This window comes from Schistocerca piceifrons, chromosome 2 (assembly GCF_021461385.2).
Source record: "Schistocerca piceifrons isolate TAMUIC-IGC-003096 chromosome 2, iqSchPice1.1, whole genome shotgun sequence".
In the NCBI taxonomy this organism is placed as follows: domain Eukaryota; kingdom Metazoa; phylum Arthropoda; class Insecta; order Orthoptera; family Acrididae; genus Schistocerca; species Schistocerca piceifrons.
The window spans coordinates 302,566,284-302,581,981 of record NC_060139.1 but is presented as its reverse complement, the minus strand read 5'-3'; the positions used below and the strand labels follow the sequence as shown (position 1 = coordinate 302,581,981).

Genomic DNA, 15,698 nt, shown 5'->3' with positions numbered 1-15,698 from the left:
AGAAAGTGCACTTGCTATCCACAAGGTTGAGACAATGCTCCTCAAGCCTGTCCCTTTCTTTGATTGTGATCTTTCTAAGAGTTTTCTATTGATAACAGTTGCAAGTTTCAACTGGTCCCAAGGTGGATTCATGTCAGCAGCTACAACAGACACTTCCATTGAGTTCATTCATGCCAACTGGAGCAATAATGTTCTTGACTTAGGGGCAGTATGATCAAGCACTATCATCTTTAAAAATGAACCCATCACCAATTTGTTGACTGTATGATTGTATAATGTGTTGGACAATATTTCTCATCCCTCAAATTATTGCCAATATCAATGTGAACTGAACGACACCTTAATATGATACCAGCCAAAAACATGAGTGACTCATACACCTGCTGCAGTCATGGTACTGCATGCCTCAGATGGAACGGTACCATGCCATGACCATCAGACAAGTATTGCACTCTTCGGTGAAGAGAAGCCAACGTAACTGACCCAGATTCCATTTCAAGTGTTCCCTTAACTACCTTCCTTGTGCACCATAGTGCTGAGATGTTTGTACTGTTGTTCATAATTGTTACCTAGAGGCCAAATTGACAATGTGGAGATAGTTGTGAACTGAGCCAACACATCCCTCCTTCTCGGCTTTCTCAAAAAAGGCTCCATGCAATTATGTGGTAGTCTACTCAGGATACCTGCCAGCCGTAATTTGTAGGTAGTGATTGTTAGCTGCAGTTGATGACCATGTGTGACAACTAAGGGAGACCTTGTATGTTTAGTGTTTTTCAAAAGTTGATGAATGTTCAAATGATGGTCCAGTGGTGTATGGGTCAATTTGGTAGGTACTGACAACCTTTCTTGCCATATTGTGATACCAACCAGTTGTCCACTAAGTTGAATGGCTATCGCTAAACTGTGGCCAAGAGCAAAGTGGACCACCCTGTGGCACACCATGCAGCAGTGGCTGCTTCACAACAAGGGCCATCTGGATTGTCCCCCTCCACCACCAGTTTTTCTGAACTGTGCAGATGAGATTTCGCCCCACAACACACTTCTGCTCCCAAAATCATTCCAGTCTTGACCTATGGTAACCTACTGTCAACACACCCTTCATCCATCAGTTTTTGTCCCCTCTGTCCTATTGCCTCCTCCCAATTCATGTCCTCTCTGGTCATTGTGCACTGTTCTGCCAAAGAACACACCAGGGTTTTCCCTTTCTCTGTTCCTCTCCTTTTCCATCCTGCAACCACCCCTCCCTGCAATCTCCCAACACTCCACCTGGTAGCCTTGTCCTGCCACCTAGTCCCTGCAAGCTCTGCCAGGCTGTGCCAACTCCTCTTCCCCTACACCTGTATCATGCTATCCCTACCCCTTTCCCTACCCCCTACAGATTGCTGCTTCCATTTGGGTTCCATTCTGGTCAGAGCAGCTTGAGATGGCAGTCATGTGTGAGTGAGGTATCAATAGCAAGTTGTTTCCAAAACAGTGATGAGAGCTACAAACTAGAAGAAAAATTCATAGTTCAGCAGGAAATGAAACATAGGTTAAATTAAAAGACAGGACAGAAACTAAAGTAAGTACAGAAAAAGTAAGGAAGAAAAAAAAATCTGCCATATTCATTTCTTTCTAGTATTAAGTGTAACACACGTCCCTTACCTTGGCACCTGGACTCAGGTTTTGAATAAGTAGGAATCTAAAGACTTCAGACTGGCACTATTTTGTGTTGTTGCTACCAACCTTAGGCATTAAACAATACGATGTGTAGTGGTACTGAAGTAGCAACTATTGAATGATGCACTTCATTCCTTTTCCTCCTAACCACTTTGCTTATCTCCTACACAACTGCTATATCCTCCCCCCAAACCACTATTTCCAGATTCATTTACAGTATATTACTTAGCTATTAAATTTTCTTTACTAGATTAGAGTTGATTTTAACATGGTCCCACAACAAGAGAAAACATGTGGAACTGATATAATTATAACTTTCCTGACTACAGACCTATAACTAGTGTGGGTATAATTAAAACATACAGAAAAGAAATTATACACTGACCAGTATAAATGCCTCCCAACTGTGTCTTAACACCACTTGCATGGTTCACAGCACTACGTGAAAAAGATCCACTCACAGGGAAAGATGATGCCATTGAACCAAAGATGTTGCACAGTCCAAGGGCCAACATTTCCTGTGTTGCATCAACAGATTCTCCACTAGCTGCAAGTAAAAGCAAATGAAACTGTCACACTTAAAAAATAAAATATTAGATATGTGAATTATATAGCATGCATTTTTTTTTCTTATCCAATGCATCTGAAAATTCAAATCCAATTCATAAACAAATGTTCAGCTGACAATAAATACTGACTTTTAAGCAGCAAACATTAATATGGGATACTTACCAAAAGCTTTTGCAATGGCAACATTTCCTAAGACACCAATAACAGGCACAAGAAAGATAGATGAGCCAAGCTGTCCACACATCTCACCAAATGAATATGTTGTATTTCCAATAGTTGTGCTGAAAGGAGGAAATCCGAAGTTCGGCAGACCAGATCTCACAGTTCCTATAACACAGTAAAAATACAAATGCAAATAAAGCAGAAAAAGTTTTAAATGGTGTAAGTAGATAAACTGTTAATACAAGTGACAAAAATAACAGCTAACATAAAAGTGTTATCTCAAAGAACGTAACACTAATAATGCAAAATTGTGATGCTTTATATCAATATGTGTGCTCATATCCTGAACAGCAACAGATATGATGTGACTGTATAGCCAAATTTTTTGATATGATATTTGTGGACAAAAACATTTTTTTCCATTATTTTCTTCTTCTTTTCTTCTTGTGGGAAATTTGCAAGTAATCTTGCAAAGGACTATCAATTGGGCTCCAGCTCAATGTGGTGACACCAATCTCACATCTGGTGATAACACTGTCTAAATAATGTCTGGGAGCTTCCAACTTGAGCAAGATGATTCAAAGAAATAAGGTACAACGCAGATACTGCTTTCCCTGAATTCCATTTCCAGACCCTTAAAAGCCCAATCTGATGAAAATTTTCCACTAAAACCCAAGAGATATCCAATTGCCAAATCAAAATACATGCATAAAACTGACAAAGTAAAGAGATATTACACTACTACACTAGCTAAAATAAAATGCACTGTCTAACTAGTAAAGAAGCTAAAAAATATTAGCATTAAGGATAGACTATACTGCAATTATTTACAGCTCAAAAGGATTTACAGAAAAGAAGTAGAGAAAGCAAAGAAGTAAAACAATGCCACGTTTAATGAAGGAGCGCAGAGTCCTTGAAAAGCAGCAAGGGAGCAGCTGGTTAATGAACAAGCCAAAGCCCACTTCTTTTTCTAATTCTTGCAGTCCAGATGAATTAAATGAATATTTCATAAAAATAGTGCTAAGCAGAGTAGGTGAAATTCCTGACTTTGGCGCAGATCCTGCTGCTGTTGTGAAATTTGGAAATGAATGCACCATGGTAATGTGGAAGAGATTGCATATAAAAGACATAATAAAATTAGTAAAAAACAAACACTTAGGGAGTCAGTATTTACAGCATCTCCTGTAATATGTTAAAAAATATAATCTATCAAACTGCTCAAACACTGACAGTTGTAGTAAATAAGTGCCTTTATGCTGGTACTTTCCAGTCACACTGAAAGCAGAACACACAGTACCAGTTTACAAAAATGGTAATTGACATCAAGTGTCAAGCTACAGGTTCATGTCTATAATACCACTGCTATCTAAAGGAACAAAGTCCATAATAAAAGATCAGCAAGATCAGCTATTAACTTATTTTGAAGGAAATAATCTCTGTTATTCCTAATTTTCGTTAATGACATAGGCCCCAGTGAGCACACCCAGCAGTTCGCAGATAATAAACTTTGTTCTCCGAAGTGGAGACTGTAGTTCAGCCTGTTCAACAAACACAAGTCCTAATTGATGAGGCCAAGACTTGATCTATCATAAACAAGATGAACATTAATGAAGACAAACACAGAGGATATTATGCAGCCTCACTGATACTGAAGCACCGGATGACACAGCAGCTGTGAAGTTTCTGGGGTTTATCATTGATACCAAGTTAATCTGATGGCAGCACACTAAAATGTATGTTCCAGTCTTTCACGGGTTCTGTATCTCTTGAGGAAACCGAAAAGCACAATATCAGAAATGTATCTACAAACACTGTGTAAGATAACTGTCGACAGTGTCACATAATAACACATATCACAACTACATCACTGTCACCTGCTGAATATGTATATTGTGTGGAGTTTTTTTGAGAATTTTCCAACAAGACAAAACTGATTTGGAAATATAATCATAAATGCCTATACAGTACCTTGCCAAAGCTCTTAAAATCACTACTGTGAATGTATGAGACATCATATTACTTATCTAAAACTCAGTTTCATCCCTAAACATCTATGAGATAATAACTCCTTTTATACTGAAAACAAGACTTTTTCATGAAAAATTATTTCGATCATCCACATAGTACACGAAATAAAGACAATATATGAAATTACAATCTTCAGTAGCCTAAGAGAATAACAATCTGAACATGAAGTAAATATATTGAAAAAGAATTTACGCAATATTCTGACACTCAGTGATAGCTAATGGAGAATGAGCTGATTAAGCAGTATGTCACTGATCATCAGCCTTATTACGTAAATCTAACAGTTCATTCTCAGGATTAAAAAAAATTAAATACTGCTTCAGTACATTAAGTATAGTTCTGCATAAGTGTATCATGTTACCAGTTTTTGGCATGTCTGCTCTACCCTAATCTAATTATTATTAAGTGTATTTTACAAGACAAATAAATCACTATTCACCACACCATGGCTTCAAGCAGATGCTGTGATGGCTGGTCTGTCATGGCCTTGAGTGACTCATCTGCAGTATTGTCCAATAAGAGTTAGTGCTCCACATTTAATGACTTCAGTGTCATTTAAAATTCATTTCCTATTCTTCCCTCAGCTACAGCACTGAGAAGATGTTCTTACTGACTTGCCATCGAAGAGACATTATTCCATGTCAAATTGCTTTGTAGTTTGCTAAAAGTACCCATTACTGTGTAGTGGTAATGACTTGTGGTATGATACTGCACTTCAACTGACAGCATTTTATTTGTGGCGGAATTCCGGTATCACTTATGGCCTCTAAGGTCTGGCAAACATTTTGTCATGATCTACCTAAACTAGTTATGTTTTTTTAATAACCAGCATGCTCTCAGTCATCTCATGAGTTACGAGTTTATCCTCACTGCTAAAATGTGGTTTCGTACCAAGTGCCACTGGACATGACGGATTTTGTGACAAGTATATACTAAATGTAATATTGCCTTTTGTTGCTGTTATAAAATACTGAACCAGTGTTTCATCTCATGTCCTCAACAAACATAATTCTTATTACTCTATTTCCCATTTCAAAAAATTCTATGAAAAGTGTTAAGATTCAAAATGCACTATTTTTGCACATTTGATGATCTGAAGCTTTTGCCAAGTGACAGAACTGCTATTAAAAATGACAAAGAAGGATTAGACTGTTCTACTGTATATCCAAAGGACATTTCCTTGTGTCATGTTGTTTTCTGTGATTCAACTGCAGTTTTAATTTTACATGTAACATACTTGACTCTGATATAATTTACAGAAAACAATTCTGTCTTCCAAAAATACTATCCCTGTAAGCTGAGTCGCCCCCCCCCCCCCCCCTAAAAAGCCAAAACTAACCAATGAATAGAAATATGCAGAATGAACTAGTTTTCTTATTTTTAAATCATCTCTACCAGTGATCAATTTTCTCATTTTTAAATCATTTCTGGCAGTGACCATATGCACTGCAAATATAAATGAAATATTTCAGTTCAGTAATTCTAGGATGTGGGTTTTTAAATTAAGGTTGTAAGCTACCATAACTGTACTCCCAAAATGCTAACACTGTCTGCTTCTTGTATTTCATTCTTCAGAGTCTCTGTACAGTTTGTGGATTTAAATGTGAAAGATAAATATAATACAGGGTGATTCAAAAAGAATACCACAACCTTAAAAATGTGTATTTAATGAAAGAAACATATATAACCTTCTGTTATACATCATTACAAAGAGTATTTAAAAAGGTTTTTTTTTCACTCAAAAACAAGTTCAGAGATGTTCAATATGGCCCCCACAAGACACACGAGCAATATCAACCCGATACTCCAACTCGTTCCACACTCTCTGTAGCATATCAGACGTAACAGTTTGGACAGCTGCTGTTATTTCTCGTTTCAAATCATCAATGGTGGCTGGGAGAGGTGGCCGAAACACCATATCCTTAACATACCACCATAAGAAAAAAATCGCAGGGGGTAAGATCAGGGCTTCTTGGAGGCCAGTCATGAAGTGCTCTGTCACGGGCCGATCCATCGCCTCGGGTAGTTGACGTTCAGACGATAAGGTTTCATAACTAACCTTTTTCGTAGGACTCTCCATACAGTTGATTGTGGAATTTGCAGCTCTCTGCTAGCTCTGCGAGTCTTTTTCCTGGGCTGCGAACAAATGCTTGCTGGATGCGTGCTACATTTTCATCACTCGTTCTCGGCCGTCCAGAACTTTTCCCTTTGCACAAACACCCATTCTCTGTAAACTGTTTATACCAATGTTTAATACACCACCTATCAGGAGGTTTAACACCATACTTCGTTCGAAATGCACGCTGAACAACTGTCGTCGATTCACTTCTGCCGTACTCAATAACACAAAAAGCTTTCTGTTGAGTGGTCGCCATCGTAGCATCAACTGACGCTGACGCCTAGTCAACAGCACCTCAAGCAAACAAATGTACAACTAAATGAAACTTTATAGCTCCCTTAATTCGCCGACAGATAGTGCTTAGCTCTGCTTTTTGTCGTTGCAGAGTTTTAAATTCCTAAAGTTGTGGTATTCTTTTTGAATCACCCTGTAAATATACTGTTTGCTACTTTTATAGTAACAAGATTATTACTATTTCCCACCCATATGCTTGTCCTTATTACAGATAATGCAACATTTGTATCTTGTGACAATTCAAGTGGAAGATCATTTATGTATACCAGAAATAATGAAGGACTCAGAGCAGAATCCTGTCATACACCTTGCCTGGTTGCTTCAAATTCTGAGTGCTTATTTCTGTCAGACTGATGTGGAACTAACACACACAGTTTTAATTTTACATGTAACATACTTGACTCTGATATAATTTACAGAAAACAATTCACTCCTTCCACTAGTCCATATTATTTTACCTTTTGAATGAGGGTATCACAGTCCACACAATTAAAAGGCTATAGCATGTTATATGTAAAGTACTTTAAATTGTTGCATAACAAAATACGACTTACCTGTCAGCAGAAAAGGTGCAGTTCCATCATCAGAAACCAACATGTAAGCTAGTGCTGAACACAGCAGAACTACTAAAGCATTGCGAGCAGTAGACAAAAGCCACATAGATCGATTTGCCCATGCTGGCCCTGGTTTCACATCTTTTAGTTTCTGAAATTTTACATAACTTTCATGAGATTTTTTCTACTTAATATACTTAAACTAATATAAAACATAAACTGCAATATGATAAAATTAACACAACTGAGATAAGTCAATCGTCTAGCTGGAGCTCTACACACATTATTCAGTCTTCATTTGATGTTCCCCAGGATAATTCTCGTTTGTTTCACTCCTTCCACTTACTAACATGCTTGCATTCAACGGGCAGTCTCAATGGAAAAGAATAGTAGCTCATCCAAAAATTACTAGAATTTTCTGTTCAGTGTGTTTACTAGCTAAGAAACCCAGCATTGCAGAGGTATTTATTTATAGCTGTGACCAAGACTGTGTGTGTGTAGAATTTGTTTTTGACTTTTTAGCTTCTTTGCATACAGTGTTTGAAGTAGTGTAGTTAGAGACATAAACCAAGAACATATTTACTTCATAACACGGAAGACACAGTGAAGCAGCTGTGTAACATGCTGAAAAATCCAGCGGTTTCCTCTGTGAGCGATGGGTTCTGAGGAATGAGATAATACACGACACTGTTAATCTGATTTATGTTGCACCTCATGTTTGGTAGGAGTTTCCAATGAGTGAGTTAAAGCCTGGTGTTCTCAAGGCACAGCAATTCTTGCCTGATGATCTCAACTGGATTCTGCAGACCTCATAGCCCTAGATGCTTTTAGCCATTCTGGTGTATTCAGAATGACTCCACCATTTTTTAGGCATTTTTATTCATAAACAAAACAAAATCAAAATGTAATGAATTGGCACCCAGATCGCAAATCACACTCAATAAATTTATATTTCATAGCGAAGAATACAAATAAATAAAATTCTCCAACATTTCAGCCACTTTATGAACTTGCAGCATGGTGCAGGTGAAAAACAGGTGCACAGCTTGTCTCATAATTGAAATAAATGGTTGTAGCTCCATCATAAGTTGCCCTGAGATGTATCTTTTTCTTTCTTTTTTTTTAATTTCTTGGTGGTGACTAGTTTCAGACACATGTGTCCATTTTCAAACCAGCTGTATCGTAAAGTGTAAAAATACATGCGACAGCCTCTGTGCACAATCTGCCCTGCAGTGGTGATCAAAGCAGCACAATCACTGACTCAACAATGGTAAATACACAACATATGATGGATATTAGAGTACAGAGCTACAACCACTAATTGCAGTTTCAGCCACTGTCTGCAAATGACCTTCCTCAGGCTGTAACCAATATAGATAACACCTATTGAAAAAACCAGAGTCATTAAGTTCTTTAATACACAAAGCAAAATTAATAAATCTGTATATCCTAACCATATAAATGTTAATTTGTTTTTCTAAAGATAAGACTGCTGAATTTAATTATGTCACTTCACCAGAGATAATAATTAAAAGTCCTGTAGATATCTAACCACTCTCAGGAAGAGTCCGAGATCCAATTGCTGCACTGGAATGTGTTCTTTAGTGGCTGTTTAAGACACTACCTCCAACTCGTCTTAACTGCCGTCTGCTTCACATCTCCTGTGCAGCAAGCTATGTAAATTCAAGTTTAACTGTGTTTTTCTTACTTGTCACTTCTTTTTTCCATGTGTTTTTGCTTTTAGAAAGCTTTAATTTTCAAGTACTAGTAATAGCGTTCCATAGATTTCGTGTTTGTTTGGAATACAGTCCAGAGACAGTTAGTGCTTATTTTCATTGTTTCTAACAAGAAGTGTCTAGTAATCACAGTTTAGTCAGCTATCAGCTGCCTTTAGTGAATTAGCAGTCTAGTTAAAAGTTGATTACTTAACTCTCTATAGTAAATTATTGATTTCTTAGGATGGATAGGATGTGTGACTGCTGTGTATGGACACAGGAGGAGCTGGCCACTGTTCGCGAACAGCTGAAAGTGCTGATGGCCACAGTCAGCTGTCTTCAGGTTGCTGCCTTGGAGTGTAGTGGCAGTGGGGAGTGTGGTGTGTCACATAATACACACCAGATGTTACACGCTTCACCCACGGTCCCTGCTGTCGAGACATCTTCGCGGGTAGCGGGCGCGGTTGGGTCACCCTCTCCCCAAGGGGAGTGGTGGGTTCAACGGCGTTCACGTCGCCCGAGGCGGAGGGTCAATGTAGAGGCTGGCTGTGTTGCATTGCCCACTCTGCCTGTGAGTGGACATGTGGCTGCTCCTTCAGCAAGGTCCGAGCAGGCACACGGGGGGAGGGATTTATTAGTGATTGGGAGCTCCAATGCTAGGCGGGTGATGGAGTCCCTTAGGAAAATAGTGGAAAGGTCGGGGAAGAAAGCCAGTGTTCACTCTGTCTTCTTGCCTGGGGTTTCATCCAAGATGTGGAGGAGGCCCTGCCGGCAGTAACAGAGGGCACTGGGTGCACCCGACTGCAAATTGTTGCTCATGTCGGTACCAACGACTCCTGCCGTCTGGGTTCAGAGGTCATCCTCAGTTCATACAGGCAGTTGGCGGAGTTGGTGAAGGCAGAAAGCCTCGCTTGTGGAGTTGAATCTGAGCTACCTATTTGTAGTGTCGTTCCCACAACCGATCATGAGTCCTCTGGTTTGGAGCTGAGTGGAAGGTTTAAATCAAAGACTCAGATGATTCTGCGGAGATCTGGGGTCAAATTTCTCGACCTTTCCTATCGGGTGGGGAAATGTAGGGTCCCCCTAAATAGGTCAGGCGTGCACTACACACAGGAAGCAGCTACATTGGTAGCAGAGTATGTGTGGAGTGCACATGTGGGTTTTTTAGGTTGGAGAATTCCCTCCCTAGGCCCGACAAGACGCCTCCAGAGATGCACAAGGTAGCAACAGGCAAAATGCAACAGGGAATGACAGTATTAATGTGGTAATAGTAAACTGCAGGAGCGTCTATAGAAAGGTCCCAGAACTGCTCTCGTTAATAAATGGTCACAATTCCCACATAGTACTAGGGATGGAAAGTTACTAGGGACAGAAAGTTGGCTGAAACCAGATGTAAACAGTAATGAAATTCTAAACTCAGATTGGAATGTATAGCACAGAGACAGGCTGGACAGTTAAGGGGGAGGCGTGTTTACAGCGATAAAAAGTGCAATAGTATCGAAGGAAATTGATGGAGATCCGAAATGTGAAATAATTTGGGTGGAGGTCACAGTAAAAGCAGGCTCAAACATGATAATTGGATGTCTCTATAGACCCTGGCTCAGCATTTGTTGTGGCATAACACCTGAAGGAAAAATTGGAAAATATTTCCAGTCGATTTCCCGACCATGTTATACTTTTGGGTGGAGATTTTAATTTACCAGATATAGACTGGGAGAGTCAGAAGTTTATAACGGGTGAATGGGACAAAGAATACAGTGAAATTTTTTTAAGTGCATTATCTGAAAACTACCTTGAGCAGTTAAACAGAGAAGTGACTAGTGGTGATAACATATTAGACCTTCTGGTGACAAACAGACCCGAACTATTTGAAACAGTTAACGCAGAACAAGGAATCAGCGATCATAAAAGGTTACAGCATTGGTCATTTAAACCATAAATAGAAATATTAAAAAAAGGTCGGAAGATTTTTCTGATTAGCAAAAGTGACAAAAAGCAGATTTCAGAGTACTTGACGGCTCAACACAAAAGTTTTATCTCAAGTACAAATAGTGTTGCAGATCAGTGGACAAATTTCAAAGCCATCATACAATATGCATTAGATGAGTAGGTGCCAAGCAAGATCGTAAGAGATGGTAAAGAGCCACCATGGTACAACAACCGAGTTAGAAAACTGCTACGGAAGCAAAGGGAACTTCACAGCAAACGTAAACATAGCCAAAGTCTTGCAGACAAACAAAAATTACACAAAGCAAACTGAAGTGTGAGGAGGGCTATGCCAGAGGCATTCAGTGAATTTGAAAGTAAAGTTTTATGTACAGACTTGGCAGATAATCTTAAGAAATTTTGGTCTTATGTCAAAGAGGTAGGTGGATCAAAACATAATGTCCAGACACACTGTGACCAAAATGGTACTGAAACAGAGGATGACAGACTAAAGGCCAAAATACTAAATGTCTTTTTCCAAAGCTATTTCACAGAGGAAGACTGCACTGTATTTCCTTCTCTAGATTGTCGCACAGATAACAAAATGGTATATATTGAAATAGATGACAGAGGGATAGAAAAACAATTAGAATCACTCAAAAGAGGAAAGGCCGCTGGACCTGATGGGATACTGGTTTGATTTTACACAGAGTACGTGAAGGAACTTGCCCCCCTTCTCGCAGCAGTGTACCATAGGTCTCTAGAAGAGACGTTGGAAAAGGGCACAGGTCATCCCCGTTTTCAAGAAGGGACATCGGACAGATGTGCAGAACTGTAGATCTATATCTATAACGTCGATCAGTTGTAGAATTTTGGAACACCTATAATGTTAGAGTATAATGACTTTTCTGGAGACTAGAAATCTACTCTATAGGAATCAGCATGGGTTTCGAAAAAGACGATCATGTGAAACCCATCTCGTGCTATTCGTCCATGAGACTCGGAGGGCCATAGACATGGGTTCCCAGGTAGATGCCGTGTTTCTTGACTTCCGCAAGGCGTTTGATACAGTTCCCCACAGTTGTTTAATGAACAAAGTAAGAGCACATGGACTATCAGACCAATTGTGTGATTGGATTGAAGGGTTCCTACTAGATAACAGAACGCAGCGTGTCATTCTCAATGGAGAGAAGTCTTCCGAAGTACGAGTGATTTCCGGTGTGCCGCAGGGGAGTGGCGTAGGACTGTTGCTATTCACAATACATATAAATGACCTTGTGGATAACATCAGAAGTTCACTGAGGCTTTTTGTGGATGATGCTGTAGTATATCGAGAGGTTGTAAGAATGGAAAATTGTACTGAAAAGCAAGAGGATCTGCAACGAATTGACAGATGGTGCAGGGAATGGCAATTGAATCTCAATGTAGACAAGTGTAATGTGCTGCGAATACATAGAAAGAAAGATCCTTTATCATTTAGCTACAATATAGTAGGTCAGCAACTGGGAGCAGTTAATTCCAAAAATTATCTGGGACTAGGTATTAGGAGTGATTTAAAATGGAATAACCATATAAAATTAATCGTCAGTAAAGCAAATGCCAGACTGAGATTCATTGCAAGAATCCTAAGGAAATGCAGTCCAAAAACAAAGGAAGTAGGTTACAGCACACTTGTTCAGCCACTGCTTGAATACTGCTCACCGGTGTGGGATCCGTACCAGATAGGGTTGATAGAAGAGATAGAGAAGATCCAACGGAGAGCAGAACGCTGCATTACAGTATCATTTAGTAATCATGAAAGCGTTACAAAGATGATAGGTAAACTCCAGTGGAAGACTCTGCGAGAGAGACGCTCAGTAGCTCAATACGAGTTTTTGTTGAAGTTTCGAGAACATACTTTCACCGAGGAATCAAGCAGTAAACTAGTATTGCTCCCTCCTACGTGTATCTCGCAAAGAGACCATGAGGATAAAATCAGCGAGATTAGAGCCCACACAGAGGCATACCGACAATCTTTCTTTCCATGAACAATACGAGACTGGAATAGAAGAGAGAACCAATAGAGGTACTCAAGGTAGCCACACACCGTCAGGTGGCTTGCGGAGTATGGATGTAGATGTAGATGTAGAGAACTCGATTCTAGCAATTTCCATTGATGAACTTCATGACAACAAAACAGCACACTTTAAAGTTAACAGGGAAAACATCGCACAGAAACACCACTATCAAATTTGCACAGAAATAAGTGAGATTTGTTGGTTTCAGTGAAGATCTTGCCAAGTCTATCTCATTCACTTGTCCAGCTAGCTACTGGGCTGCACAAACTAATTTGAGATTTTTGGCTGCTGAATGTCTGCACACTCACTTACAAAACAGGAATGAGTCAACCCAGAATCCATGCCTGTCCACACTGGAATAAATAACTCAGTTGAGTACACAGAATCAGCTTCCCAAACTTTTGAAATACACTACAAAAATGCCACATCCACCTGAGAGGTCACTTGGCTTCTGCACCCCAAGAGGACGGCTGGCAAACTCCTCGGTTTCACGAGGTCCAAACTGCTCCACAAAATTATTCAACATTTAGGCCTTTCAGCTAGTCAGAATCAGGATCATGATATAGGCACTTTCACTCGCTATTTCTTGTTCCACTAAAAGTGCTTCCATAAGGTGCAACTTCCAGTGATGACTTTTAGAAGTCACTCTCAATGGGTGTTGGAAAACACCAGCCATCATTAGGAAATCACTCAACCTGGAGCCTCCTCATAAGCTCCGATCACCACCCATCACCCAGCCAATGATTAATAAATTAGTGAAATGAAAATAACTTAAATGAAAATAACTGAAGTCACATTGTGATCCATCTACAATTTCATCAGATATGTTGAAACTCAACCCTTCAAGCTAGCATTGCAGAAAGCTACTTTCATACCCAAATTATTCTGCAGGGCATAGTTTCTTTAAGTCTGGCACATTTTGCTATAAATGCACCAATTCAGCAGCACTTTAACAAATATTTAAATGTTCTGAAACTCGTGCTCCAAGCACTTCCCTTTTGCACCAATGGTAGCCACAACTTTAGTAGTTATCCGACATTATTAACATGTGTCCAGCTTCATTCCAAAAGACATGATCAGGCAATACTAGATTGAAGTTTAATTTCTTACTTCTTTTTAATAAACTATTAACTTGTCAAAAATTGAGAAAACATAAGGAGGAGACCAATAACTGTTATGAGTAAGAAGTTTGTTGATGTATGCTCTTTTATTCAAAATATTACAATTTACTGACCAGTTATACTCACTCTCATTCCTAACAAGATGACTATACATGTGAAACCAAGCACAGTGTCCCACAGCCTTGTCTCATGTATGTGCATTGCTACTGCTTTCACAGTGGGAATGAAACCTGATGCTTTGAACTTCAGACCAAGTAGACCTTTCAACTGTGAGCATGCAATGATTACTGAAGTTGCAGATGTAAATCCAACTGTTACAGGGATTGAAATGAAGTCTATCAGCACACCTGTTAAACAAAAGAGGTAATTAATTTTACTTAAAACAAGAATAATGATGATATACTTAAGAGTAGGTCCATTAATTAAATGAGCTAAAAATGGGGAGGGGGTCCAGCAAAATCTTTGGAGGCAAGGGACAATGAATATCTCATGTTAGCATTTTAATTCAAAGAATATACATTATTATAACCAATAACATTTTGTTTAATGAAATTGATCCTGTGCATAGACAGTATTGAAGTGCCCATTAATCTTTATTGCAGAACTGAACTGAATGTTTTACACTTGTACATGCTGGAGTTTCCCCAATTTGAAACAAGTACCACACAAGTGAGAGATTTCATTCGGATAGTTCACTGCCATGCTGACTGAAATCACTATTTGTGTCAGTCAGTCAGTCAGTCATGATATTCTTTAAAACGTATACAGCCCAATGTTATTGTGTTCAACATGAATGTGTGTCGTAACTTTTACAATTCACATTTTAAGTGACATGCCAATGAATTAAAACAAACACACAAGCAAGAAGTGGAAGGAAGCTGAGCTGAAGGTTACTGTCAAGAATTCTCTTAGTGATCATTAAAATAAAGAGATTGAAAAGCTACGTAATCCTATAGTTCACAAAATGTTGTCTTTCATCTCAAAGTAAATAAAGGTTCAGTGACACGTAAAGTATAAAATACATAAATAAAAGGTCAACTTTTTAGGGAACTATCAAAATTATTAATACTACTTTCATGGAGTCTTTTTGTCTGTCTGTCTGTTCAGCTGAATACTACTCTGGGGTGCTGTGTTTAATTTTTTTTTTTTTTAATCACATGCTAAAAATACTGTTTAATACTTTTTTCTAAATCTACAAATTATATTCATTCTGTGAAATTAAACGTGAAAATGATAACCACATTAAAATGCATTATAACAAGTTTAATTGAGTAAACTATCTTGAAAGCCACCAAAGGGCAGTAAATATTCATTATCATAACAGATAACATTTTGTTTTATAAAATTAATTCCAAGCAAACTAATAAGTATTTTTAGTGGTATGAATCAAAAACATGAATATATGAAATAAATTATTTAAAAATTATAGGGTAAACCTCGAGTAAGGGGGGAGGGGGCGGGTCCCACCACATCTTGTCAAATCTCAGAAAGGT

General features: G+C 38.7%; 1 protein-coding gene across 1 annotated transcript in view; it reads right to left on the bottom strand.

The window, feature by feature from the left end:
• The window catches only part of LOC124776990 (sodium-independent sulfate anion transporter-like), a 141,830-nt gene that overhangs the window by 31,774 nt on the left and 94,358 nt on the right, over window positions 1–15,698 (bottom strand). Inside the window, exons 4-7 of the mRNA XM_047252235.1 lie at window positions 14,332–14,552; window positions 7,387–7,537; window positions 2,392–2,556; window positions 2,045–2,206 (exon numbers count right to left, since the gene is read on the bottom strand). Coding sequence (XP_047108191.1) covers window positions 2,045–2,206; window positions 2,392–2,556; window positions 7,387–7,537; window positions 14,332–14,552 — 699 coding nt within the window. The remainder of the gene's footprint in view (window positions 1–2,044; window positions 2,207–2,391; window positions 2,557–7,386; window positions 7,538–14,331; window positions 14,553–15,698) is intronic.